The sequence below is a fragment of the Sodiomyces alcalophilus genome (genome assembly GCF_042370955.1).
Source record: "Sodiomyces alcalophilus JCM 7366 unplaced genomic scaffold ACRALscaffold_2, whole genome shotgun sequence".
NCBI lineage: Eukaryota > Fungi > Ascomycota > Sordariomycetes > Glomerellales > Plectosphaerellaceae > Sodiomyces > Sodiomyces alcalophilus.
In genome coordinates, this window is record NW_027263533.1 from 325,658 (window position 1) to 349,098 (window position 23,441).

General features: G+C 55.3%; 11 protein-coding genes across 11 annotated transcripts; 5 read left to right on the forward strand and 6 right to left on the reverse strand.

Annotated features, from left to right (window-relative positions):
* Window positions 1–239: 239 nt before the first annotated feature.
* On the reverse strand, window positions 240–1,746 carry ACRALDRAFT_1060734 (uncharacterized protein). Its single transcript, XM_071016292.1, has one exon. The coding sequence runs from the start codon at window positions 979–981 to the stop codon at window positions 640–642; it is 342 nt and encodes a 113-aa protein (XP_070876354.1). The 5' UTR covers window positions 982–1,746; the 3' UTR covers window positions 240–639.
* A 1,087-nt stretch (window positions 1,747–2,833) lies between these two features.
* ACRALDRAFT_1060736 (uncharacterized protein) lies at window positions 2,834–4,962 on the forward strand. Its single transcript, XM_071016293.1, has 2 exons — window positions 2,834–4,231; window positions 4,324–4,962. The coding sequence occupies exons 1-2, from the start codon at window positions 3,318–3,320 to the stop codon at window positions 4,739–4,741; spliced, it is 1,332 nt and encodes a 443-aa protein (XP_070876355.1). The 5' UTR covers window positions 2,834–3,317; the 3' UTR covers window positions 4,742–4,962.
* Window positions 4,963–5,268: 306 nt separating this feature from the next.
* ACRALDRAFT_2032273 (uncharacterized protein) lies at window positions 5,269–5,742 on the reverse strand. Its single transcript, XM_071020701.1, has one exon. The coding sequence runs from the start codon at window positions 5,548–5,550 to the stop codon at window positions 5,395–5,397; it is 156 nt and encodes a 51-aa protein (XP_070876356.1). The 5' UTR covers window positions 5,551–5,742; the 3' UTR covers window positions 5,269–5,394.
* Window positions 5,743–6,585: 843 nt separating this feature from the next.
* On the reverse strand, window positions 6,586–8,140 carry ACRALDRAFT_1060737 (uncharacterized protein). The gene has a single exon (XM_071016294.1). The coding sequence runs from the start codon at window positions 7,853–7,855 to the stop codon at window positions 6,857–6,859; it is 999 nt and encodes a 332-aa protein (XP_070876357.1). The 5' UTR covers window positions 7,856–8,140; the 3' UTR covers window positions 6,586–6,856.
* Window positions 8,141–10,619: 2,479 nt separating this feature from the next.
* ACRALDRAFT_1060739 (uncharacterized protein) lies at window positions 10,620–11,671 on the reverse strand. Its single transcript, XM_071016295.1, has 2 exons — window positions 11,339–11,671; window positions 10,620–11,231 (listed from the first exon to the last, which is right to left on the reverse strand). Exons 1-2 carry the CDS (start codon window positions 11,562–11,564, stop codon window positions 10,717–10,719), a joined length of 741 nt encoding a protein of 246 aa, XP_070876358.1. The 5' UTR covers window positions 11,565–11,671; the 3' UTR covers window positions 10,620–10,716.
* Window positions 11,672–12,831: 1,160 nt separating this feature from the next.
* Window positions 12,832–13,998, forward strand: ACRALDRAFT_2025155 (uncharacterized protein; the record flags this gene model as incomplete). The annotated part of the gene is made up of 1 exon (XM_071020292.1): window positions 12,832–13,998. One exon carries the CDS (start codon window positions 12,832–12,834, stop codon window positions 13,996–13,998), a length of 1,167 nt encoding a protein of 388 aa, XP_070876359.1.
* Window positions 13,999–14,226: 228 nt separating this feature from the next.
* ACRALDRAFT_1067951 (uncharacterized protein) lies at window positions 14,227–14,639 on the reverse strand (the record flags this gene model as incomplete). The annotated part of the gene is made up of 2 exons (XM_071017505.1): window positions 14,227–14,322; window positions 14,430–14,639. The coding sequence occupies 2 exons, from the start codon at window positions 14,637–14,639 to the stop codon at window positions 14,227–14,229; spliced, it is 306 nt and encodes a 101-aa protein (XP_070876360.1).
* Window positions 14,640–16,015: 1,376 nt separating this feature from the next.
* On the forward strand, window positions 16,016–16,600 carry ACRALDRAFT_1067952 (uncharacterized protein; the record flags this gene model as incomplete). Its single annotated transcript, XM_071017506.1, has 1 exon — window positions 16,016–16,600. The coding sequence occupies one exon, from the start codon at window positions 16,016–16,018 to the stop codon at window positions 16,598–16,600; it is 585 nt and encodes a 194-aa protein (XP_070876361.1).
* A 1,009-nt stretch (window positions 16,601–17,609) lies between these two features.
* ACRALDRAFT_1060741 (uncharacterized protein) lies at window positions 17,610–19,708 on the forward strand. Its single transcript, XM_071016296.1, has 2 exons — window positions 17,610–17,993; window positions 18,090–19,708. The coding sequence occupies exons 1-2, from the start codon at window positions 17,926–17,928 to the stop codon at window positions 19,336–19,338; spliced, it is 1,317 nt and encodes a 438-aa protein (XP_070876362.1). The 5' UTR covers window positions 17,610–17,925; the 3' UTR covers window positions 19,339–19,708.
* Window positions 19,389–20,053, reverse strand: ACRALDRAFT_206650 (uncharacterized protein; the record flags this gene model as incomplete). Its single annotated transcript, XM_071022082.1, has 5 exons — window positions 19,389–19,423; window positions 19,472–19,507; window positions 19,572–19,809; window positions 19,899–19,948; window positions 19,993–20,053. 5 exons carry the CDS (start codon window positions 20,051–20,053, stop codon window positions 19,389–19,391), a joined length of 420 nt encoding a protein of 139 aa, XP_070876363.1.
* Window positions 20,054–20,225: 172 nt separating this feature from the next.
* Window positions 20,226–22,654, forward strand: ACRALDRAFT_1029485 (uncharacterized protein; the record flags this gene model as incomplete). The annotated part of the gene is made up of 3 exons (XM_071014873.1): window positions 20,226–20,771; window positions 20,825–21,804; window positions 21,883–22,654. 3 exons carry the CDS (start codon window positions 20,226–20,228, stop codon window positions 22,652–22,654), a joined length of 2,298 nt encoding a protein of 765 aa, XP_070876364.1.
* Between the last annotated feature and the right edge of the window lie 787 nt (window positions 22,655–23,441).

The window sequence follows — 23,441 nt, forward strand, 5'->3', positions numbered from 1 at the left end:
AGGTAGGCAGGCACCATGCCGCTTGCGACTGCCCCTGTCTCCGCCCTCTGAGCTTATTTTAGGAGCTTGGACGTTGGGATGGTGCGGTCTGGGGCTGGCAAACGCCCCTGCATCATTGGCAGAAGGGACCACCAATCTACGAATCTGCGACGGTCGCGCCTTCCTGAAGTCCTGGTGTCATTAAACACGCCTCCGTGAACCCCCCTCCTTCCAACCGCATGTATTCCGTTCTTGATATCAAGTTTGTATCTTCTCCGCTTTCAATTAATATCGACCTGTCCTTTCCTTTCCCCTTCTTTTTTGTTCCCACATTCCACAGCCGTTCGTTCTCCGCCTCGCCTCGATTTGGTCTCACTTTCACCGGCCACCTGGGACCGATTGTCTCTCGTTTTATCGTTTGATCGACATTGTTTTTCCTCTGCCGCCTTTCCCACCTTTTAACTCTACTTTGCGAGCGCGAATCTCTTGGTATCTCCAAAGTTAGTCTACAGATAGAAGAGAGCCTACTTTCGGATCGACTGAGACCGAACCGTTCGTTGCGCTGTACTTTTTCGATCACGGCGGGGACATTTCATTCCGGAGAACTGTCGCGACTCATAAAGCGACGACGGTTTGAGCGACTTCATGGTGGACTTCACCTCACTGGCCGGGCGACTCGTCGCCCGCGACGAAGAGAATTGCGGTGCCTCGCGGTGCGAGAAGCCTGTCCCCGTCGCCCGTATTCTTCTCATCGTCTCTCTTACTCTCGGGTGTGTTGATGCCTTTTCCCCCTTTGGATAAATGTGTCCTGTCGCGCTGAGGCCTAACTGAATTCCGTCCTCCAGCGGCGCTCTTATACTCGGCACGCTCACGGTACTTTTGGTGCTTCACAAGCGCCGCCAACGACGCGACAAGAGGGAAGACGCCATCGCAAATCTCGATCTCGGCGACGACATTATTGAAGACTACCCCACCATCCAGAGGCCACGGCCCAGTCGCCATACCGAACAACAGCGGCACAACTATGGCCCTGAGGCCCCGAACCCGTACGGCGATTCGTCGCGCTGGGAGAACAGGTCACATCATGGCAGGAGTCCCGTGAGGCCCAGTCAGGGCAGGAGTCCTCTCCTGCCAAGTCATGCCGATGGGTGGTCGGATGCCGGGAACGGCAAACCTGGGGGTGATCGCTAGCGAGATTAGTCACCTGTCGGGGCGAGTCGGAGAAAGATGGTAGATGCTTGGTAGGATAATCACATATGGTGCGGATAATGGCGCCTTGGACAGGTGCCACCGGCGGTTCGACATGGCCGTTGTGGACATGGTCGAACTGACCAAAGCAAGCCCCTAGATTTTGTTTGTTTGTTATGTGTTACGAACCTGGAACGTCAGTCCTACTGTGATGCGCGTCCGGAATAGGACGGTGCATCGTATAAACTATGGCTTGATGCGTCGTGGCAAAGCCTGGCGAGTCGGACGAAACGGTAAAATCCGAGGCCTTCGTAAGTTGTTAATTGCGCCATGAGATCATGTTATGACGGAGGACTCCAAGTCTTTGCTGCGTTGTCTTCAGGTGAGTTGCCGTGACGGGAAGTTGCTCTATGATCTTGTCACTGATGAGGTGTATTGGCAATCTGCGTAGGCCATGGAGGGAGACCACGGCCACGTCTGACGAGAGGTGTTTAGTTCAGCGCCGAAAGCTAAACGCAGGTTTAGCGAATCCCGGGGCGATTCTTCCCAGTCGTGTACCAACGTCGAGGCATGTTAGACGACCGAATCAGACACAGACTGGACTTATAAGAGAAGAAAGGCACCTAACGTCCCACAACGCAACGGCTCCGGTTACCACGCGGCGGAGAACGACGGGTGAAACACCACATACCCACTTGACGTTCAACGTCGTACACGTGTAGTGTATGCACGGCATGATTCAGGAAACAAAGTGACGTGAATGGTGATCACTTGGGAGTTCTCCAATTTCGGGCCAGTGGGGATCGTGGGATGGCTTCGCGACTCCTCCGCTCTGTCCGAGAACGGCGTAGTCGGCCGTCCCGGTGCCAGTCCCGGGTGTTCCCATTGAAGACCTTGGGCCAAGGCCGTCGATTCTTCTCTACTCGGCCACAGGGACGATGGCCGGGGTTGTTGTGGTCCGGAGGACGCGAGCCGGTTGATATGATGGACCGACAAGTCGCGGAGACGGAATGGGACCGATAGGCTGGGGAAAAGCGGGAATCGCTTCTCCGGCCTAGATTGTCTGGTATTCCATTCGCCGTCGCTGTCAATTGCATTTGTCGCATGAAATGTGTAGAGACGGAGGACGACACGGACAACACGGCTTGGGCAGGATTATAATCGGTCTGACTAACGTGTGGAGATTTCCGTTGGAATGCAGCCATGCAGCCAGCCACATGTGGTGAGTGGGGTTCATTCAGGCCGTCCTTGAGCATCACATCACTGTGATGAGATCCCGATGTTCGCGTTCGGGTCCACCCGTCAGCAACGACCACGACAAATAATGGCTTGGTGCCTGGTTTTAGCAGTCACCTTAAACCGTACAAAGTAAAGGGCGATTCGCAAGCGGCGCTAGACCTCAACGTGGCTCGGAGTCATTTCCCTTGGGGCATTGTACGGTACCGAGGGCAGAACCTTTTCTTTTGGGTTGAAGAAGAATAATAATGGAATGCAGAAATAATAGTAAAGTCGAGCGGTCGAACCGTCAACTTCCGATGTCGGGGATATGGTAGGTACGTAACTACTTCGTAGGTACTTCATTCGTCCATGGTCCCACGACCGCTTGGACCTTTCAACCCCTGCTCCCACTCATTCCTTCGCCCTCCTCTCTTCTCTCTCTGTCTCTCTCAAGCAGAACCACTTCTCGGAATTGGTTGTGGCAGTGAAGCTGAGCGAGAAAGAGATTATCATTGTCCTAACAGAAGCTAGTGCATACTGTACTTACAGTACTACTACGATAATCACTTCGCTACTGCATTGTGCTGCATGATACAGCATCATTACCGAGAAAACCTCCACCACTCTTGTCCCTTTTCTTTTTCTGGCGTGGCTCTAGTTGGCTTGGCTGCCCCCTCTCCCCTGTCCCGCTTTCTTCGTTTCCCTCCCCGTTCTCCCCAGCCTCTCTGTCGTCTCTTCTTCCCGTTTCCTATTCCTTGATTTCCATCTGACGTCGGTCCACCACCACAATCCACCCGTTTACCAGACGAGACATCCTGCCGCCCGTATCGTCGTTGCACGAGCTGGTCCCAATCCCAAGCATCGTCCAATGCGGTCAACAGCTCGGTCGACCAGCCGACGACCAGCCCTGAACTGATCGCGAAACGAACCGCATGCGCCGCCCCAGCGCGGTGCTCAGCGAACAGCACCACCAGCACCACCGCTCCAACGGCGATGGAGGCTCCGTCTCCCCCATCTCCACGGAGTCAGGCCATGCTGGTGGTCTAGCAGGTGCCGGCGGCGATCCTCTCCCCAGCGAACCGAGCCTCACGAGCACGATGCTGGGCCGCGCGCGCTGCGATAAAAACAACGACAACGACAACTCCAACGCCGCCAACACGACCACCGCCAACAGCAGCAAGCGCCAATCGCTCTACCACCCTCCCGCAGCGGCCCGCGGCGCCGCCCCTCCCGAGATCTACTGGTCCGAGGGCATCACCCCATCGGTCTCGAACCCAGACGACGGCGCCAGCGCGAACCTCAGCACCACGGGGCCCAGCGTGACCCGCAGCGCCAGCCGCTCGCGCATCGGGAGCTACACTTTCTACCGGGAGCCGACGCCCGAGCCGCAGGAGAAGAAGACGACGACGCGTGGCGGTGTCGGTTCTCGCCCCGTGTCGGGGTTCGGCTTGGGCATCGCGAGGCCTTTCGGCCGCGGGCGCAAGGATGGGAACAACAATCGCGGGAACCAGGACGATAAGGACCGGGGGTTTCCTTTCGGAGGCGGCGGCTACGGTTACGGCTATGGGGCGTACGGCGAGATGAACGACGATGACAGCGCGGCCACGCATGCGAATAAACATCGGAGACGCTCTTGCTGTGCATGTTGGCAGGATCGGGGATGGGTATTTTGGGGTCTGGTCGCCCTTGTGACCATTATACTCATTGGGGTGGCTGTCGGGTTGGGCGTGGGCTTGGGCATCAGCACGCCCTCATCCGAGGGGCAAGACGGGGATGGTAAGGAGGGTGGAAGCGGGTTTGGGGATCCCGGAAGTAGCAGCATTGAGAGTGGCTCTCCTGGGACGAGGTACGTTTTTTCTCCTCTCTCTCCCCTCTCGTTCCTCATCAATCAGCCAATGCATATCCGTTACCGGCAGTGGTACTAACTTCAACGACCAGCATAAGCGCCTCGAGCACCGCCCCCAACTCATCCCCCACGTCCCCGACATCGACCCGCTCGTCCAGCTCGACAAGTACCTCTTCGAACCCACCTTTCCCGACGACAACAAGCAGCGGGTCCCTCACCTGCCCGGAATCGAACTACACGCTATACTCGGTTCCCGGGTCAACGGTGCTGTTCCTGCGCCTCTGCGATACGGACTATAATGACGCAGCGGCCGAGAATATCCGCGACGTGCCGACGGAGAGCATGGCCGAGTGTATGCGCAACTGCGCCGGCACGTTCGGCTGCACCGGCTGCGGATGGGGCCCGATGCACGTGGGAGACGGGCCGCCCGATTTCCGGTGTTGGATGAAGGGAGACTTGCACGGGGAGCCGGTGTCCAAGAGCGGATGGGAGTTTGCGGTGATGCAATGATGAATGTCGGGTGGTCGCTCGCTTTGGTTTCCTTTTCTTTTTTTTTCTTTTTTTTTCTACTTTGATTTCTTGATGATTCGGAAGGTTTGCTCCGAATTAGGTGAGCGAGTTTGGCGCGGATTTGGCCTGCCGCATGTCTATACCTTGGACAGTATAGGTGTTACATACCCCCTTACTATGTGTAGATACCTCTACAATTTACTAATGTTCCTTGATCGCCTATTCTCTGCATGATCTTGCGGCCTGGCCTTGATATCGCAAGAGAAAAAAAAAAGAAAAGGAAAAAAGAAAAAAAAAAGAGAAAAAAGAAAAGCAGGTCAGGTCGGCAAATCAAGAGTAGAGCATTGTCAAAAGCGAAAGTAAAAACTAAATGGGCAAGAAGCATAGATGGAAAGAAAACGATGGTATCCAACCTAGGAAGGTTTCTAAAATTCGTTATCTTCAGGCTATAAATCATCGCCATCGACAGAGAAGTCATCTTCCGGCCGAGTTGTTGTATTCAAATGCCCATGGCAGCCCCTGAATTGTGGCTACTGTGGCGATGTGAAAGTATGATTGGTCGCTTCAGCCGTTTAATCCGCGACATAATGCGCCACAGGTCTCTCCACATTGGTTGGCTCAGCCACAATGCCTTTGACAGGCAAGTAGCAACCCTAAAATACACAAACCGGCAACGGCCTACGCATCAGCCGACAATTGGTTTCCAACGACATTTCTGACCATGCACCGAAAACTCGACCAGTCCTCTGCTCAGTGATCTGCTTCATATTGGCGCGACAGCAGATACCCGACCTTGCAGTGACCTTCATGCGGGTATACCTTATCAATACGTGTCAGCTCCAGAAGTGACAAGATCACAGAGCCACTTTATGTGTTATTCCGACAGAAACCCATATATGCTGTTATCCGTCTCTTCTCACTCTGCTCACTGCTGGGTGACGCGTCATGGTTGACGTTGTCAGCAGGTCAAATCGCCTCCTGTACGTGTACGGTACCATCCATAACAGATCTGGGGAAGGGCTCACGTGGCCCCTTGCTTGCCTCCTTGCATCGTGACCAGCCTCGACCACCAAGATCTCCAAGCCTATTCAACGCCCCTCGACTCTCCTCGTTGGCCGCTTTCTACCGTCACATCGTCAGCCTATTACCCCTTCATTACCTAATGACTGCACTCCTCGCAGCGGGGACAGCGACGAAGTGAATCAATTCGCAGATGCACGATATAGGTGGCGGGTGGGGTGTGATGGACACCTCGTCGATCCCCGGTCGAAGCACGCACGCACGACACCTCTTGGCAACCATGTCTCATCGTCTCTCGGCCCTGCGAATCACCCCACTTTCCCCATTCCCGTCGTGGAGTGGGTTTCCCCGGTTACTGACAAGATCGAGACCCTACTCCCCCCGCTTTCTTCGGGGCGCCTTAAATGCGGGGTGCATACGTCGCCTTTGCTCCCCAGGTGCCCCAGGTGAGGTGGCTGCGCTAGAAATTCCAACCTGGGATGATGGAACCACGTCGCCCGCTTTGTGCAGGTACATACAACGTACGCAGACGAAAACAACTCGCCTTGGCCAAGACACCGCTAGATGTTCCCCAGAATGCCGTCGGCTAGTGTAAATGCGCACGCTCACTCTCGCTATCTGAGCCGAACCCTTTGGCCGAGGGGTCTCACTTTCGTCGTCCCCATAGGTACCTCGAAGCTACGATGAGCGTCTAGGGACGGGGCAAATATGCAAAAAGAAAATAGTCTACGCCTCGTCTGACTCGCACGACGCGGTAAGGATTCTTTTGCAGTAAAACGGACGTCACGAGGTCATCGGCAGACGGGGACCCCTTTCTTTTTCGTGCTAGACTCGGGCCCTAAAATGGTGGGGATTCGGTCCAGTGCAAAAGAAGGGGGAACCTGTCGCCCTGGTGTTCCCGTGTCAAACGGCAAGATGACGGACTACCCAATGGAGGAGATTCAGTTTGCTGTTAGCCCGTTACGCCTCCTGTCCGTCCCAACAAGACAAGCACGAGGATGAGATTTGCCCGGAGAACGCAGTAATCAATTCCCTTGCAACACCAGATGCAGTTGTCCTAAAAGTATAACCAAACGCCGTTCCAACCCATTGTCATTATGCAGCAACCAAACTCCTCTCCAGCCTGTATAGGTCTATTAGCCCGTCGGCGATGCGCTTGAGCTCTTCGTCCGACGGCCGGACGCAAGGCTTGCGCGGCCCGCCGCCGTACTGCTCGAAGTGGCCCATGGCGGCCTTGACGCCCACGAACCCAGTCTTGATGGCGACCCAGTCCCCCTTGGCCACCACGGCCTGCAGCCGGCGGGCCTCCTTCAGGCGGCCCTGGTGGAACAGCTCCATGATGCGCACGCACGCCCGCGGCGCAATGTTGGCCAGGCCGGAAATGGTGCCGTGGGCGCCCACCACCTGGCCCTGGAGGATAAAGTCGGCGCTGCCGCCGGCCACGAAGAAGCCGTCCGGCACGTCCTCCACCACGCGCGCCAGCTTGCCCGTGTTGCCGCAGGTCAGCTTGACGCCGACGACGTTGGGGTGCTGGGCTATCCGCACGATGGCGTCCGACGTCAGGTCCCGCCCCGCGGCGGCCCCGGGGAAGTTGTATATCAGCACGGGGATGGGGCTCTCGTCGGCCACGTCGTAAAAGTACTGCACAATCTTGTCGTCGTCGAGGAGCGCGCCGTAGTAGCTCGGCGGGAGCATCAGGGCGTGCGACGCGCCGCTCTTGGCGGCGTCCCGGCAGAGCTGGAGCGTTTCCCTGGTCGACTGCGCGCCGCACCCGGCGATCAGCGGGATCTTGACGTCGTGGCCTTCTTGGTGGATCGTGTCGGCGGCGTGGCGGATGATGGCGCTGCGCTCTTCCCTCGTCAGGTGTGCTACCTCGCCGTTGGAGCCGTGGACGACGATGCCGGCCACGCCGGCGTTGATGAGGCGGATCAGATGCCGCTCGAGTGTGCTGGTGTCGATTTCGTCCGTCTCGGTGAAGAATGACAGTGTGGGAACGTAGACGCCCTCGGGCAACCTGTGGTGGTTCGCCTTGGGCTGGCCGAATGCCGGCGTCTCGTCCGTGGGGGGTGGTGATGCTAGTTCTGTGACGGGCATGATGTGTATGGTGGATGAGAAGTGGTAAGGATGTAGTGTTTTCTGAGTGTATGTGTCCCTCCCAAGCCGAGACTCAATACAAGCCGCGGGGAGGAGTATATATGGGTAGAGCCACAGGGCACGGTGAATCTGGAATCCAAGAGTTGTGTCCAAGTCGAGGGGATCAAGAGAAGACCTTTTGAGGTGATTGTGACGGGTCGAGATACTATAAGATACAGACGAAAAAATGAATAAAAAGGAGGATATTGGGGACAAGATAGAACGGAATTGCTCGCTTTTAAAAGAAAAAGAAGAAAAAAAGAAAGGAGGAAAAAGGGGGAGAATAGGGAATAGCCTACAGTCAAATAGGGCGTAGATCCAATGCCGACAAAGGTCACGAGACAACGACCTTCTTTGAGGCCCAAGTGGTAGAGAGGTCTCCCAACACTTTCCCCTTATGTCCAAGGATCCGGAGTCCAGCCATACGAACTAATTAATTGGCATGGGTCACAGCGTGGGGGTGGTGACCCAGACGCCAGCCGTATTCGTACGCTTGGATACCGAATGGCTTGGTACGTACGTACTCTGCTGGAGGTACTGTTCGCCACAAGCAAGACAAGGCGGTGTACCGATTTCGGCGGCTGGCTTCTCACATTGGACCAGCCTGACGGAAACAAGAAAGCGGTGATAGTTGACCTTTTTCTTTTTTTGTTTCTCTTCTTTTGTATTGTTTGTCCCGCCCTAATGTTGCCGTCGTAGCATGACGCCGCATGACGCCCCAATGTTGCTATTTACTACGGAGAATGACTGTTGTTTGTGTTTCTGTTAGGGAATAGTAGGACCTGTGCGACATCCCACTAACACCACCACAATCAACCCCCACGCTAGCCTGTGGTCCAGTCCTCCTGGCCACAGGAACAGCCAAATTGTATTTCATCGGCTGAAAAGAACCCCAACGGTGGCCGCAGGAACAGGAACAGAACAGCAGCCGGCTTTAGTACTGCCCGCTTCGATTCGTTCGAGACGTGCCCTCCTTTTCAGTTTCGGTATAGTGAGCCGCGGCTTCGGAGGATTTGCCCTCGCGTCATGGTCCAGAGAGCTGGGACTGGCTGGGGACTGGGCTATGAAGAGTCACAACTCACGACTGATCCCGGAACTTGATCGGAGAAGACTCCATCTCCCACGCCATCGCCCCTTGGACTGACGAAAGCAGGATGGTACGGAGAGGCCGGGCTCGAGCATCCGGTGAGCCAAGGTTGCACTTCGCCAACTTCCATGCCAGGCAAACAAGATATTGGTGGGAAAAAAGCAGCTAGACCGAGGTACTATGCAGGAGAAATTCGCGTGGGAAGGGGTAGAGCATGGCTGCGTGGGGGTGGCCACTTTGCTTGGCGACGATCTTTTGCGGATCTCAGAGACGATGGATCGGCGTTGATGTGATCGCCGGCCGTCGAGAACCTTGTTTTTCGACATCAAAATGCGCGCTGTCGGTGGAAAGTCGGCGCTCCAAAGTAGACACGTTGCTCTCCGTTATCTCACGTCCCAGCTATCATGCCGGGTGCCCTGGGGCTTCTTCGCCTGGTCCATGACCATGAACGTTGGAGGTCAGCCCCCAAGGTCAGCTCCGGACTGTTTCCGAAGGCATAATACGTATAAGATAATTGAGCCCCGTACAAACCATGCAGGTATGTCTAGCAAGTGCAGTTGCAGTTGCAGTCGTCCCCTTTCTCCAGGTTAACCCAGACCGAGTCACGAGACCAGCCTGTTGGCGCAGCGTGGCAGTCGTAGAGTGGTCCAAGGGACCAATTCGTCGAAAGGAGTTTGGTACTTCTCTATCATGTCCCTAATAACGACCCTGTGACACGGTACACCGGGGTGTCCGACCTCCATGGTCAGAACAAGCCGCGGTCAGGAGAACCCAACGACATATTGGATTCAATTCATCACGGGTTCTAGCCAACTCGCGAGCGAGACACGTACAAGAATGGTACGATACGCATGCAAACGTGAGGAACGTGGCAGGGGTTTTGGAAGGGCATGTCGCGACTCGCCGGCACTCAATGGACGCTGGCCTCTCACCGCCTCGGGGCTACGCAATGAGAACGACGCGGCCTTTGACGTCGGTCGGGCTGCGAGGTTGTCGGGTCGATGCGGGGATCAGGCGAACCCCATTGCGCAGGCATGTTGATGACAATGGCGACTTGCTCATTGAATCGGTTTCGGCGGGGTGCAGACTGGGGGCGGGGACTGTCCTGTCGGTAAGACGCCGGGATGTGGGGATCAAAGGCAGGCCTCAAATTGTGGTGATCCGATACCCGTAAATAGACCTCACCGAACATCCGGTATCCAGCTTCATTCTCTGAGAGGCACGACCGTTTCAAGGCGCGTGCAAACCAATACACCGGATGAGGCTCAGGATTGTTGTCAGACCAGAAAGTGTAGGAGAAGACAGGCGGATTCAGTGGAGTGGGCAAACAAGAAAAGAATGGAGGCGGGCGTACAACGTTCTTGCACGTTTCCAACGGTTTCAACGGTCTAGAAATGACAATGGAAGCGGCTTGAAACGACGCTCATGGCAAAGGCGTTGATGAAGAAGAGCGATAGTAATCCGGGAGCTGCCCCTGGCGTAACTGTCCTGTTCATCAGGCTTCTATTTCAGCCACAATTCCCAGCGACAAGCCACGTTGTGGGTCCAGTGGCTTGATCCACTTGATTCCGTCGTCGTTCTGGTGCCTCTTATCCTCTTTCTCCTCACAAACGGACTAAAATGAACAACAAAATCAATCGCATCAACATCTTGTCATTATTATCATTCAATGTTACATATTAGCGCGGAATCAACCGCATATCTTACATCACCAGAGTTGACATTCGACCTCTCCCTAGTCCAAGTCCATCATCAGCTTGTTCCCCATAATAATCCGGTCAAAGTCCGGCACGCGCGTGGAATTGCACCACGGCTTGTCGCGCTCCTCCCGCCGAATAAAATCGGCAAAGCAAACCAGCCAGCGGTTGCGCGGGAACCGCTCATTGATCTCCCGCCGCGTCTGCTCGTGGATGATGCTCCCCAGCTCCGGCACTTCCGGGTGCGCCCCGACGTTGTCGTACAACGTCGACAACTGGAGCAGCTGCCCCATGAAGGTGATGTTCCCGTCCCCTCCGATGTCCTGGTGTCGGAGGATGGCCTCGCACGCCGCCTCGGCTTGGTCCTTGGACGCGCCGAATTCCTGCAGCACCCGCAGCGCCACGGTGCCGCCATAGAGATCAAACGACATGCGCGTCGCCGCCATGTTCTCCTCCGCCGTCCCGATGTCGTGCAGGAGGCACGTCAGCGCGAAAGTCGTGGGCGATAATGATCCCCATTGCTCAGCGAATTGCTGCTTCAACATGGTCATGCCTTTTCAAAGTTGCCGCGTCAGATGTCATTCCTCTTTGGCTACTTGTGCAGGGGAAAGCATCTGGGAAATGGGGCAGAAGTATGGCGGCGGCATGGATATTCCTCACCATAGTAGTAGACCCTCATCGAGTGGTTATACGCCTGCTCCATCAGCCTCGCCTTGGCGTACTCCTGAACCTTTGCCACCACTGGATCGTCCGATGGAAACGAAATCTCGTCCACCCGGAGCGGCTTGGGCTCATGGAGGAACGCCTTGCCCTTGAGGATTTTGGCGGGGTTGAGTGGGCAGGCATCCCAGCCATTCTTCTTGATATCGTCGTTGGAGGACGTCATACTGGGCGTGGACAAGCGACAATTCCGTGACTCTGGTTTTCGACTGGAGACTTTGACAGAGTAAGGACCTGAAGTCTGACTGACATGAAAGTCCTGTTACGCTTCCAGATCATTGTCCCATGGCAAGCTCGGTCTTATACAAATCATTGTCTGTCGTACCACCGGAGTCGACGGAATCATCAGGCGATTGTCGGCATCTTCTGACAGCATTTCACGTCATCGATTCTATGGAATTTTAACCAACCAAAAACCCAAACTCGCATCATACCCCACGTTGGACACAAGTCGAAACTATCTACAGCAGCTTACTTTGTACTTCGTACGCTGTCGAGGACACGTGGAGTGTCCGCATCTGGTTGGACGAACTTCACGGCCAGGCACAAAGACGCCCTTGCCACATGGGGCCGTGACCGATTTGCTTGTCCTCCACTTCCAGTCCAGTCTATTTATTCGGACGGCCGTCTCCAGGATCACGTATTTTCTGCTCCGACTATCATCTCCGAGAATGCCACGGCGTGCCTCTCGTACGTCACCCGAAATCGCTGCTCGCTGTGGATCTCGGCGATCCGGGGCTCCGGAAGATATTGAGAATTGTCTGGCCCGGCCCCGCGTCTGTTCATCCTTGGACCAGTTTCGAACGACGACGGTCTTACTTACAAAACAAAAAGGGTAGTCGCAAAGACGAAGGTTCGGAAAGGCGATCATGATGCTAGACTATCCTGCCATTCTCGTCCTGGATAGCGTCGTGGAAAGTGAGACCTAGCACCAGGGAATCGCTCATCGAGAAGACCATGTCGAAGCTCGCCAAAGCGACAAGACCAGAATCCCTTGACTATATCATGACCACGAATACCTGGAGATGTCTGACATATTGTGTGCGAGCCGTTGGTTGAGACTTCGGAGCCTCGAAAGTGCTCATGGCCTGGCACCAAGGAATTCAGGATGACCTTGCGTTTATGGGCTGACATTGACCTGACAGTATCACATCTACGGAGTACCGGAAGCTCAAGCATCAGTCAGTGGTACCCTCAGTACCTGCCTTATGAGTCCGTAACCATATGCACAGTCTCGCATGTCACCAGGCACACGAGTACAAAGTGACAAGTTAAGCGTCAATGACGTCACTCCCAGTCAACACTCGAGATTGACATTAAAATTGAGCCAAGAGACCTACAGCCATCTTTCGGGATGATTTCTCCTTTGCACATCATATTGGCCAGGCTTCTAATAATCCCGCCTCTTATGAGTCTCATTCAGACCAGTCACAATGAAAATCCGAGCTTCCCGGATATCAGACTCCATCCTAATCGCCGTTTCGGGAGAGGAACCCGATCCGGCGCATCAAAACATCTCTCGGAGTAGAAGACTCCTGAAACTCATCGCCGCTTTCTTTTCTCTGTTCAAACTTCTACTCACCCGATACCGTCGCCCAGAGTTCGGCTCCCTCCGAAGAGACGTATGGTGTCTGGACGAGCGCGAGTACTTTGAGTCTTTCCAACAGAAAGACCCAGACGATTCCGCAAGAGGCCAAGGGGGGGCCAGCCAACAGGAACAGCGATCTCAACGTGGCAAGGGAAAGGGTAAACAAACTGCCCGGCTCGAGCCCATCGGCGACCTAGGTTATAGCGGCTCGACCTTCTTCACGACCCCCAACGGGAAATACCTCATCAAGTCCCTCCCCAGGCGGTTCGAGTACAAGTTCTTCACCCGAGACCTCCTCGACCCGTACGTCAACCACATGCGCGCGCATCCGCACAGTCTCCTTGTCCGAATCACCGACGTGGTCCACGCGCCCCACCCGACCCTGGGGGGCCTCCTCGGCGTAGCCCCGACTCACCACATCATCATGGAGAACCTCCTATACGGCCGCGACGCCGAGGGCGGGCGCTTCAGCAACAAGTGGGAGACGTACGACCTCAAGCCCAACGACTACTTCTTCCCCGAGCGCGACATCGCCGACGGCCGCCTCGCGCCGAAGAGTGTCAAGGATAAGCTCGTGGACGAGTTCCACGATCATGTCAGGGTGAGCGCGGCCAACAAGCGGGAGCTCCTACGTCTCCTCGAGGCAGATACCCAACTCCTCGCCGACCACAACGCCATCGACTATTCCCTCTTCCTGGTCCGGTACCCGGGGCCTCGGGCCTCGACGGACGACGGCGCCGATGACGCCGTCCCTGATAATGTGCCTTTCGTCGATTCGGACGCCTCCCCCTGGCGCACTGGCTTGGTGGATGCCGACGGCAAGTGGACGTACCGCGTCGTGGTGCTCGATTTCTTCTGGGCTAGGCATACATTCCGCGCCTGGGCGCTGACGAGCCTTGTCAAGTCGTTTAACAAGGTTGCTCATAAGGGGCCCATGAGCATCACTGCGAATCCGGCCGACTATAGGCAGCGGTTTTTGAAGATGATTCAAGATATCGTTGTTGAGGTGTGAAGTGTGTATAAAAGGGGGCTTCCGTGTTGATGGGCATGTTGGCAGTGGTTCTGGCTTGCAGTCTGTCTTTCTCCAAAGATACCCTTGATAATAACATTCTGAACATTCTGACATCTCTAATCTACCAGTCTTGACAGTATAGGCTAAAACATTTCATCCCAGGGCATCTTTACAACGCTATGAATATTTCCCAATGTCCCTGAAATCCATCCAAAGTCGCAGCTAAACTCAGCCATTCCCCTTCTTCTCGTTCATTTTTGCGGCTTCTTGAGCCTGGTCGCTGAGAGAGCCTCTCTTTGGAGGCACTCCAGCTCGAGCACGGGACTATCGATGACAATTATCATGTTAGATTAGACCAAACCAGCCTGTGGATTGAAAAGTGCATGTGAAAATGAAAAGGTAAGCGGTATTATTGTCTGCCAGGCACATACCTCTTTTTTGTACAAGTCCTGAGCCTCTTCCTTGGTGATTTCAGACATGGGCTTACCGGTCATGTCCACAACCTTGTCGAGATAGTTCTGCTGCTTCTGATGGAGGCTTTGAGCGGCCGCTGGTGCAGAGTCAGTCCTGCCGTCGTAGGTTTCACGGGGCCCAACTGCATGAAAGACGTGGTGCTCGTGTGATTCGTCCATGGGAGGCATGTTTACCTGCGGCACCTCCTTCTACGGGGCCTCCATAAAGGTTGGTCTCTTCCCGGCTGAGGTCTGACGCTTCCTTTTGGGAGATGAATTCTCCTTCCCTTGCCCTTTGCTCAATTCTCTCTGGGAATTCGGACATGGTATGTGAATGCAATGTAAAATATGTTGCTTTCAAGTAACTTGCAGGCTTATGCATCGAGGCTGATTGACGTCTGTTAGAAGATTGATGGAATGCTCTTATACCAGTTTCGGTACATTCGTATTGTGTGGTCAGCGTGCGGGTACATCATAGTGACGCAAGTTGGATGAACACCTAATGATTGATCCCCAATACTCATACCGATGGGTGGCAGGAGCCTTCGTCAAGTTGACGTTGCCTCGTACCGATGGTCCCAATCAAAGTGTTGGCAGCTTTCTCAAGGTGGGCAGTTACAACAGCGGTGATGCGGCATGCCCCGGGCACCAAGGCCGGGGCCCACATATCCCGGCTTTCGGGGAGTACGGGGTACCTCTCGGGGCGCTACCAGACACTCTATTTGGAAGTCATCTGCTAACATCGAGGTGCTGTACGATACAAGTTGTAGCTTACCCCGGAAGCACTCTTCAGACAGAGCACTATAAGTCATTCCCCCGACTTCCCGTCGTGACCATCCTCATTAGTTTGACATTGCAAACCTGCCCAACATCTATCGAGACTACTTTCTACCTAGACGGTACCAAGAAACCACCTGAACTGCAGAATCTCGGACCTGGTATTAAGTAAAGCACGTACTCTCGCCGATAAAACTGGCAGGATCTCGCTATCTGCTTGACCGGAACACGTCAGGACTTTAGCCTTTGCCTATTATTTCGAACTATATTTATATTCACCTGTAACCTTGCCTAACGCATGCTATTTCCTTGCCCTTTTCCTCAGCCGTAATCCGAGGCATTTACAGACACGTAGGAAGGAGACAGAATGGCCACACCTTCATATTCTATAAGTCAGGTAACTAGGTCGTCTTTCTGAATTGAGCACAACTGTAGATTCTGGATACATTCTCGCCACAGCTGCTTTTATAACCAATATCTAAGAGCAAGACGTCTAGGTATATTCCACCATCCATCCGGAAACTCTTCGTTCAGCGGACCTCTACTCTCTATTCGTTGCATAACTCCAAGTATCTTAGGTAAAATCCTCCTTCCTTCCCATCTAACCCGTTGCTGACTCGCGGAAAGGGCGTAGATAGCATCAACTCCCACCCGCCGGTTTCTTTCCAGGTGCCTTACTTAGGCCAAACAAGTTCCACCCAAGTCAATAGCGGATTGAACCAGAGTAGTTTGACTATAAGCTCATTCTCGGAACTCTGAAGGTCAGAAAGACCACGGCATCTTACACCATGGCACACGAGGACAAGACTCTTCCTCGGAACGGTGCCCATGGCGAATTCGCAACCGATCGGGACGAAGGACCTCAGGTGTCTGGGTCCAAAACTCCGAGCTCTTCGCCCGAATGCGACAAGAATAATTGCATCGACATGCTTATGGGTACGCTTGAATTAGCGATGGAACAGATCCGTCAGCTCAACAACGAAGTGGCTACCCTAAAGGGCCAACTGAACAAGGGCGAGCTGGCTGGTCCTGTTGAAGAAAGCGATTTGATCTCCACGGGCAGGGACGATTCGGACGAGACCGCCTTGCAGTCTCCCCATACGGAAGAAGTTGAGCCCCATTTACAGGCCTCCCATTCATCCTTCGACGAGACAGTCTTCGGCATGTCGTCAGATCCTTCCTCGGACTGGGCCGACCCGGAGAGGGAAAGTGGCACGTCGAGTGAGCAGCGCGAGGGGATCCTAATCACCCTTGACGAACTGGAGAACGACGGCCCAGGGACGATGCTCCTGGTGCAGCATTGGTGGCTCATGGGAGACGCTGATTTCTTCTGTGTCACCACGTCCCAGCGTGTCACCTGCCCATCTCACTAGACCGCTACCCGCAGGCGACAATGAGGAGTTCAAACGTTGACATTGCTTTCCACGACAGCAAGTCGCTTATCGCGGACATCGGCGGCCGACCTTTCGACAATGCTGAATTCACTAGCCTTCCATTGGTTTCAATATTCCATTAGTGCCTTTGATAGATAAGAGATCAATCCCAAATCTACGTCATCGTGGTCACCGGTGGGTCGGATAGTTGTGCCTCGGAGCCGATGATCGTATCCATAGTGTTCCGTGCAGACGAGGTGCCGGGTTTCCCGGAAGTGCCAAGTTGCAATGCCACTTGGGTTGGGATGGAATTGGAGACGAAATGTTTTCTGTCAGACACGTGAAATCCCCTTTTCATACGGTACCTACCCAAGTTAATTCGCATGAGGGTTGCGGGATGAACCCTCCAACTCACGCGACCGCATGTCGATCAACAACAAGGGACCAGGGCAAGGGTGGGGTTGGTTACGCCGTACGTTGAATTTACTTGTGAAAGTTTTAGGTCATTCTGGTGGAATGACACCGTTGGGAGGAATTTGTTGCCTAGGCACGAAAGGGCCAAGGACGACCAAGGCGGCCTCGGTCGGTAGTTGGCGGGTTACATTGCAATGTATGTGTACATGTACGGATACCGTCGGAGTAGCCGACTGTGGAGCAAAAACCCACGGTCCAGCCCTTTCGTAGTGTGAAGAAACAAAAGGAAACGTGCAGCGTAGGTACAACGTAGATAACTGCCTCCCTCGTACCCGAATTCCCAAGTACCTTGGCGTCGCATACCACTGTGGCTGAAGTGTTGGGGTATGGTACGTATTCGTAACGTAACCGCGCATGTGCAGTGTATGGACGTTGTACGTTGTATGTACAATGTACCTAATCATATCCCACACGTCACTTCGCTGTGGCATCTGCCCGCCACGACAAGTGGGGCTAGTACAGACCTAGGCCCAGCACGGCCGCTTGTTGAGCTGGTAACTGTACCTGTGATGGTCTCGTGCGAACCTTTGCTTCTTCTCATCTCTTTTCCCATTGGAATCCCCCGCCCCAACAACAGTCTGGCACCCGAGGCGTTTACGAGGAGAAAATCCCAAAGAAACCAAACCAGACGATACATCAAGTTCTCCGGTCCCTTTCCCCCCACCCCGTCTCCCTCCATACCTATGCTCTTCCGCTCTCTCTGTGCCCCGCCTTGCTGGTTCCCATCTTCTTCCATCACGAGAGCGCCTTTCAGTACACGATCCAAACTTCGGCCCGGCCTTTTTCGTCCCCCTTCCCATACTCGTCGACTCTACTTACGCGTTCTTACTACCGTAGCCAGCGTCAGCAATATGTCTACCCTAGGTGCCGATGTTGCTGACAGGAAGCACAAGGTGACGGTCATTGGTTCCGGCAACTGGTATGTATGCCCAATGAGTTGGACACGAACATCACGAGCATCACGAGCATCACGAACATCACGAACCTGCTAACATATTCTCTTCCCACCAACTAGGGGCTCAACGATCTCCAAAATCATCGCCGAGAATACCAAGGAGCATTCGGACATATTTGAAGAGGAGGTCCAGATGTGGGTGTATGAGGAAGAGGTCACCATACCCTCGGACTCTCCTCACTACGACCCGGCCATTGGCGACAAGCCGCAAAAGCTCAGCCACATCATCAACACCTACCATGAGAATACCAAGTACCTCCCTGGAATCCGGCTGCCGTCCAACCTCATTGCCAATCCGTCCGTCGTCGATGCCGCCCGAGACTCCACCATTCTGATATTCAACCTTCCCCATCAGTTTATCCACACCGTATGCGACGAGCTCCGTGGTCACATCCTCCCCTACGCCCGCGGCATTTCCTGCATCAAGGGAGTCAACGTCACCGACGATGACATCTCCCTGTTCTCGGAATGGATTGGAGACGGCCTGGGAATCTACGTCGGAGCCCTCTCCGGCGCCAACATTGCACCCGAGATTGCCGCCGAGAAGTGGTCCGAGACGACCATTGCGTACGACCCTCCCCCGATGGACAACTCGCGCGTGCCTACTCCCCGGGCCACGTCGCATGGCCGCCAGGCGAATGTGAATGGGAATGGCAATGCGGCCCCGAGAATCGCCGACCGACTCCAGGCTCTCGCGGTTTCCGATATGCAGCACAAGGATGCACGGGGCCGCACGTCCAAGACCAAGCTCACCCCGGTTCCCGCCGTCTACCCGCCACTCGACCACGAGACATTCAAGCGGCTCTTCCACCGCCCCTACTTCCACGTCCGCATGATCTCGGACGTAGCGGGCGTCTCGCTCGGCGGCGCCCTGAAGAACATCGTCGCCCTCGCCGCCGGTTTCGTCGACGGCCGCGGCTGGGGCGACAACGCCAAGGCGGCCATCATGCGCGTCGGCCTCCTCGAGATGGTCAAGTTTGGCCAGGAGTTCTTTGGCGAGACGGTCCGCCCGGGCACGTTTACCGAGGAGAGCGCCGGCGTGGCCGACCTCATCACCAGCTGCAGCGGCGGGCGCAACTTCCGCTGCGCCCGTAAGGCGGTGCTCGAGGGCCTCAGCGTCCAGGAGGTCGAGGAGCGCGAGCTCAACGGGCAGAAGCTCCAGGGCACCAGCACCGCCGCCGAGGTGAACAGCTTCCTCAAGGCCCGCGGGCTCGAGAGGGAGTACCCGCTCTTCACGGCCGTTCACGAGATTCTCGAGGGCCGCCACAGCGTCGACGACATTCCCACCTTGGTCGCGGACGACTGTTGAACTGGGTTATAATGGAGGAAACATAATAAGATTAAAAAAAAAAAATTTTCTTACGAGGATGTCGAGAATGGAGGATTAGGGTAGCCTCAAGGAAAAGATTGGCAACGGTAGAAGTGTTGGCGTTTCGGGTCACGCGTTGGGCAGCGAGCTTCACGGGTTCCAAGGCGGTCTGGGAGAGTTGCATGGCATGTATTGATATCCTCTTGCTATGGTCTTAATATTCTAACGAAGACGAGGTTGACACGGTCGATACGAGTACGTATGAATACGTACCTTGCCAAACGCAACGTCAATCTGCTTACATAATGTAGGAAGTACTTGGGTACATAGGTACATCTGCAGACCGCTTGACCCCTGTCCCTCCCCTGACCCCCTGACCCCCTGACCGTACCTACCTTCCTTGACCGCCCTATTCCCTTCCTTCTCACCCTCACCAATCTCCAAGCTGCATTTCCCCACGCGCAACCTCAACTATCTTCACAAAGCTCGTAAGGGAAGGTCGTTGCGGAGTCTTTACAGGACCCTAGATCAACAACGGAGTCCCTCGGCCCTCTCTACACCAAGATAAGCATATGCTCCTGCCCGAGGTGCATCCCGACTGGGTCCAATTCTGCGAAAAGGCAACAAAGAAGCCTTCTGGCCCCGGGGCCTAACGTCGCATTAGCACCTGCCGTCCATCTCCCACCCTATCATGGAGGGCGACCACCTCGGCCATAGGACCACGGATCGAAACGAGTCCTAGCCAGGCCGGCATCCGGCCTGGGGCCATCTGAATGGGGTCCATGCCCCTCCAGCCTTTGATAAAAGGCTCGCTCCTCCGCCATGTGGCATCACCATGGCCCTCGCAGTGTTGCCACGCCGCTCCATTCCGACTTGATCCGGCCACCATGAGTCTACGTTCCCTCTCCCTTACCGCGGCCCTCGGCGCCTTGGGGACCCTTGCTGTCTACCCCTGGCTGACGACGGCCGCTGCCGTCGAACTGGAACTCAACGTCACCGCGGTCACACCGGGCCTCATTGAATCGGACTGGACTTCGGTATACTACTCCGATTCCCGGCCATTGCTCATCACGAACGACGGCGGGGCTGCTACGGGCGGCATCCACGTCTGGGATATCGACGGCGACGACTCCTCGCCCCTGGAAGTGGTGAAGAGCCTCACCCCCGGCCGGACCAAGCTCAGCGCCGTGGTCTACGATGTTGGTGGGAGAGATGTCGTCGTTTCCATTCCGCAGACCACTTCGATGCTGAGCGTCTATGAGCTGCCGGGTGTCGAAAAGATGGAGGACGCTGGGTTCTTCGCCCTGGGGGACTGGTCTGCCTTGTGTTCGTGGAAGAGCGAGAGCGGGAACAGCTATCTCTTTCTCTTTGGGAAGCATCATGGTGTCCAGTTTCTCGTCCGTGGGAAGGGTGATTCGATTGAGATTGTCGAGGTGAGTCGTTCTTTTCTTTGTGTGTGTTTCTTCTCCGAATGCTGACTGGCCAGATCCAAACATTCGACGTCCCCATGGAGTTTGCGGGGTGTGCCGTCTCGCAGACTCACAGGAAGCTATTCCTCACTCCCGACGATGCTGAGGAGATCTACTACATTGATCTCGCCGAGTCGACGGCGCCGCCTAGCTTTTCCGTCCTCGGCGAAGCGGAGGATACGGTCACCGGGGTCGCCGTTTATGCTCCCAAGGACTCTACGGCCAACGACTACCTCTTCGTGGCGCTTGAAGACGTCATCGCCGTTTACGAGTACCCCTTCGAGCGAGTCGGCACGATCCAGCTGACTGGTCTCGAAGACATCGAGGTGGAGGCCCTCAGCATCTACCAAGCCCCGACATCCAAGTATTCCAATGGCATCATTGCCTTTGCTGCCGAGGCCGAAGGCTTTGAAGGGTTCGCCTTCAGCTCTCTCGAGGGTGTGCTCGAAGAACTCGGTATCGCAGTGAACACGGAATTCCATCCCGGCTTCCCGATCGGTTGCCGCAAACACGACCCCATTTGCGACGCCTGCTCCGGTCAGGGATTCTGTATCGGCGGTGCTACCAACCCCACTGGATGCGAGTGCTTTGCTGGGTCCGTCGGTGACAGCTGCGAGGCCGTCGCCTGCCAAAATGACTGCTCTGGCCATGGAACCTGCGTCGGTCCCAACCTTTGCCAATGCGATGCCCAATGGGGCGGGCTTCACTGCTCCTTCTTGCTGGTGAGCCCTGCTTACGAGACGGAGGCGAACGGCGGCGAAGACGCCGATGACCCGGCCATCTGGATATCTCCTATTTCTCCTGAACTTTCTCGCGTCGTCGCGACGACCAAGTCAGTGGTGGGACAGGGACTTACCGTCTATGATCTCGCCGGCAAGCTTGTTCAGAATTTTGAGGCAGCCCAGCCGAACAATGTAGACATGATATACAGCTTCCAAGCTGGTAACCGTACCGTCGACCTTGCCTATGCCGCTTGTCGCGCGGACAACACGCTCTGGTAGGTTATCCGAGCAGCAGCAACAATGATTAAAAAAAAGAAAGGGGTCACTGACCTCAAGGCTAACCATCATTGTAGCCTTTTTGAAATGACCCCCGAGGGGCTATTGGCCGACATTCCCGGCGGTATCCAGCCCTCCCATGCGGAGGATGAGGTGTACGGATCCTGCGTCTACCGGTCCAAGAAGACGGGCAAGCAGTACCTCTTTGTAAACGAAAAGTCGGCTCGCTACATGCAGTTCGAGCTAACCTCGACGCCGGACGGCGCGCTGGAGACGACGTTGGTTCGTGAATTCGTAGGCGGATCGGGCGGCCAGGTCGAAGGCTGCGTGGCGGACGAGGACAACGGGTGGCTGTTTCTCGGCGAGGAACCTTCGGCCCTATGGCGGTACGGGGCCGAGCCTGATTCGCAGGAGCCTCCTTTCCGCGTCGACTGGGTTGGCGACGGCACCATCTGGGGCGACGTGGAGGGCGTCGCCCTCGTGCAGGGCAAGACGCCGGACCAAGGCTTCATCCTGGTGTCGTCCCAGGGCGTCAACGCTTTCAACGTCTACCGCAGGGCCCATCCGCACGACCATGTTCTGACTTTCACCGTCACGGCGTCGGCGGACGGGCAGGTCGACGCTGTCACCAACACGGATGGCATTGCTGCCGTCCCTGCCTACCTGGGGCCCGCGTTCCCCCGCGGCTTGGTCGTCGTCCATGACGACGCGAACGAGCTCCCTGGAGGTGGCACGGACGAATCTGCCAGCTACAAGATGATTGGTCTGGGGGAGATTCTGGGGGCGGCGGCGTACAAAGAGTTGAACTTGTTGGAGGAGGTCGACCCGAGCTGGGACCCCCGGTCTTAGGCCTGGGTAGTTGGTGAGGTTGGTTGGGACGGGGAGCTGGACTCGTCTTGCTTTGCCACCATTTCGTTTTCTCGGCCGAATGGAGTATCAATAGAGTGAATGGATAGAGAGTAGAATAATAGAATCAGTCCGTAGCCTGGACCAAGTTCCATCTCCACCACGCTCGCCGAACCGTACGATAATCTGGTGGTTGGTGGCGAGGCTTTCGGGATGACCAGGGCTTCTATTCTCTTCTCTTCTTTCAGCTATGATATGAGGCTCAGGGGATGGGACGTAGGGAAGCCCCTTTCGTACGACGTAAGCTATTGGGGAATCTGGATCCCAGCTTTCTAGATATCGATGCTGCAGTGGGTGTCATGCAGCAGCCTAGCCACGTTCTTATTCTGTACTTCTTGGTAACTGGCAGGACGCCTGATCTGGACTCTGGGACTGGACTGCTTCTCGTCTCTCCCTTGGTCTCTCTTCGTTTCAAGGTGGCAAGGGTTGTTGTCATTCCTCGTGCTCTATGATCTCCATTGCTTCCAGTCCCATGTGGCCTCCAATCTCACGTACGGTGGGAAATATGGCATCGAGCCGACTTCTGAATGTGCCCTTGACATTCTGAGCCTAGACGTCCTCGTCCAGCCAAATAATTGCGTCCCTGATATAGAATTAGGCGCAAGACAGTTTGATATACTCGTGATATGAAAGACAACAGGCCCTCCTGTCTGGCTGGCGCCTTTGCACCACCATGATATGAATATACAATACATGTCCCTCTCCATCAAGTATTACAATGACCGTACTC

Bases quoted from the DNA above. Each gene is read 5' to 3' on its own strand.
- ACRALDRAFT_1060736 (XM_071016293.1), top strand. From the start codon at position 3,318: ATGCGCCGCCCCAGCGCGGTGCTCAGCGAACAGCACCACCAGCACCAC. The intron at 4,232-4,323 runs GTACGTTTTTTC...TTCAACGACCAG, and splicing joins AGTGGCTCTCCTGGGACGAG to CATAAGCGCCTCGAGCACCG.
- ACRALDRAFT_1060734 (XM_071016292.1), bottom strand. From the start codon at position 981: ATGGCGACTGGGCCGTGGCCTCTGGATGGTGGGGTAGTCTTCAATAAT.
- ACRALDRAFT_1060737 (XM_071016294.1), bottom strand. From the start codon at position 7,855: ATGCCCGTCACAGAACTAGCATCACCACCCCCCACGGACGAGACGCCG.
- ACRALDRAFT_1060741 (XM_071016296.1), top strand. From the start codon at position 17,926: ATGTCTACCCTAGGTGCCGATGTTGCTGACAGGAAGCACAAGGTGACG. The intron at 17,994-18,089 runs GTATGTATGCCC...CCCACCAACTAG, and splicing joins GTCATTGGTTCCGGCAACTG to GGGCTCAACGATCTCCAAAA.
- ACRALDRAFT_1060739 (XM_071016295.1), bottom strand. From the start codon at position 11,564: ATGACGTCCTCCAACGACGATATCAAGAAGAATGGCTGGGATGCCTGC. The intron at 11,232-11,338 runs GTGAGGAATATC...AACTTTGAAAAG, and splicing joins GATGAGGGTCTACTACTATG to GCATGACCATGTTGAAGCAG.
- ACRALDRAFT_2032273 (XM_071020701.1), bottom strand. From the start codon at position 5,550: ATGAAGGTCACTGCAAGGTCGGGTATCTGCTGTCGCGCCAATATGAAG.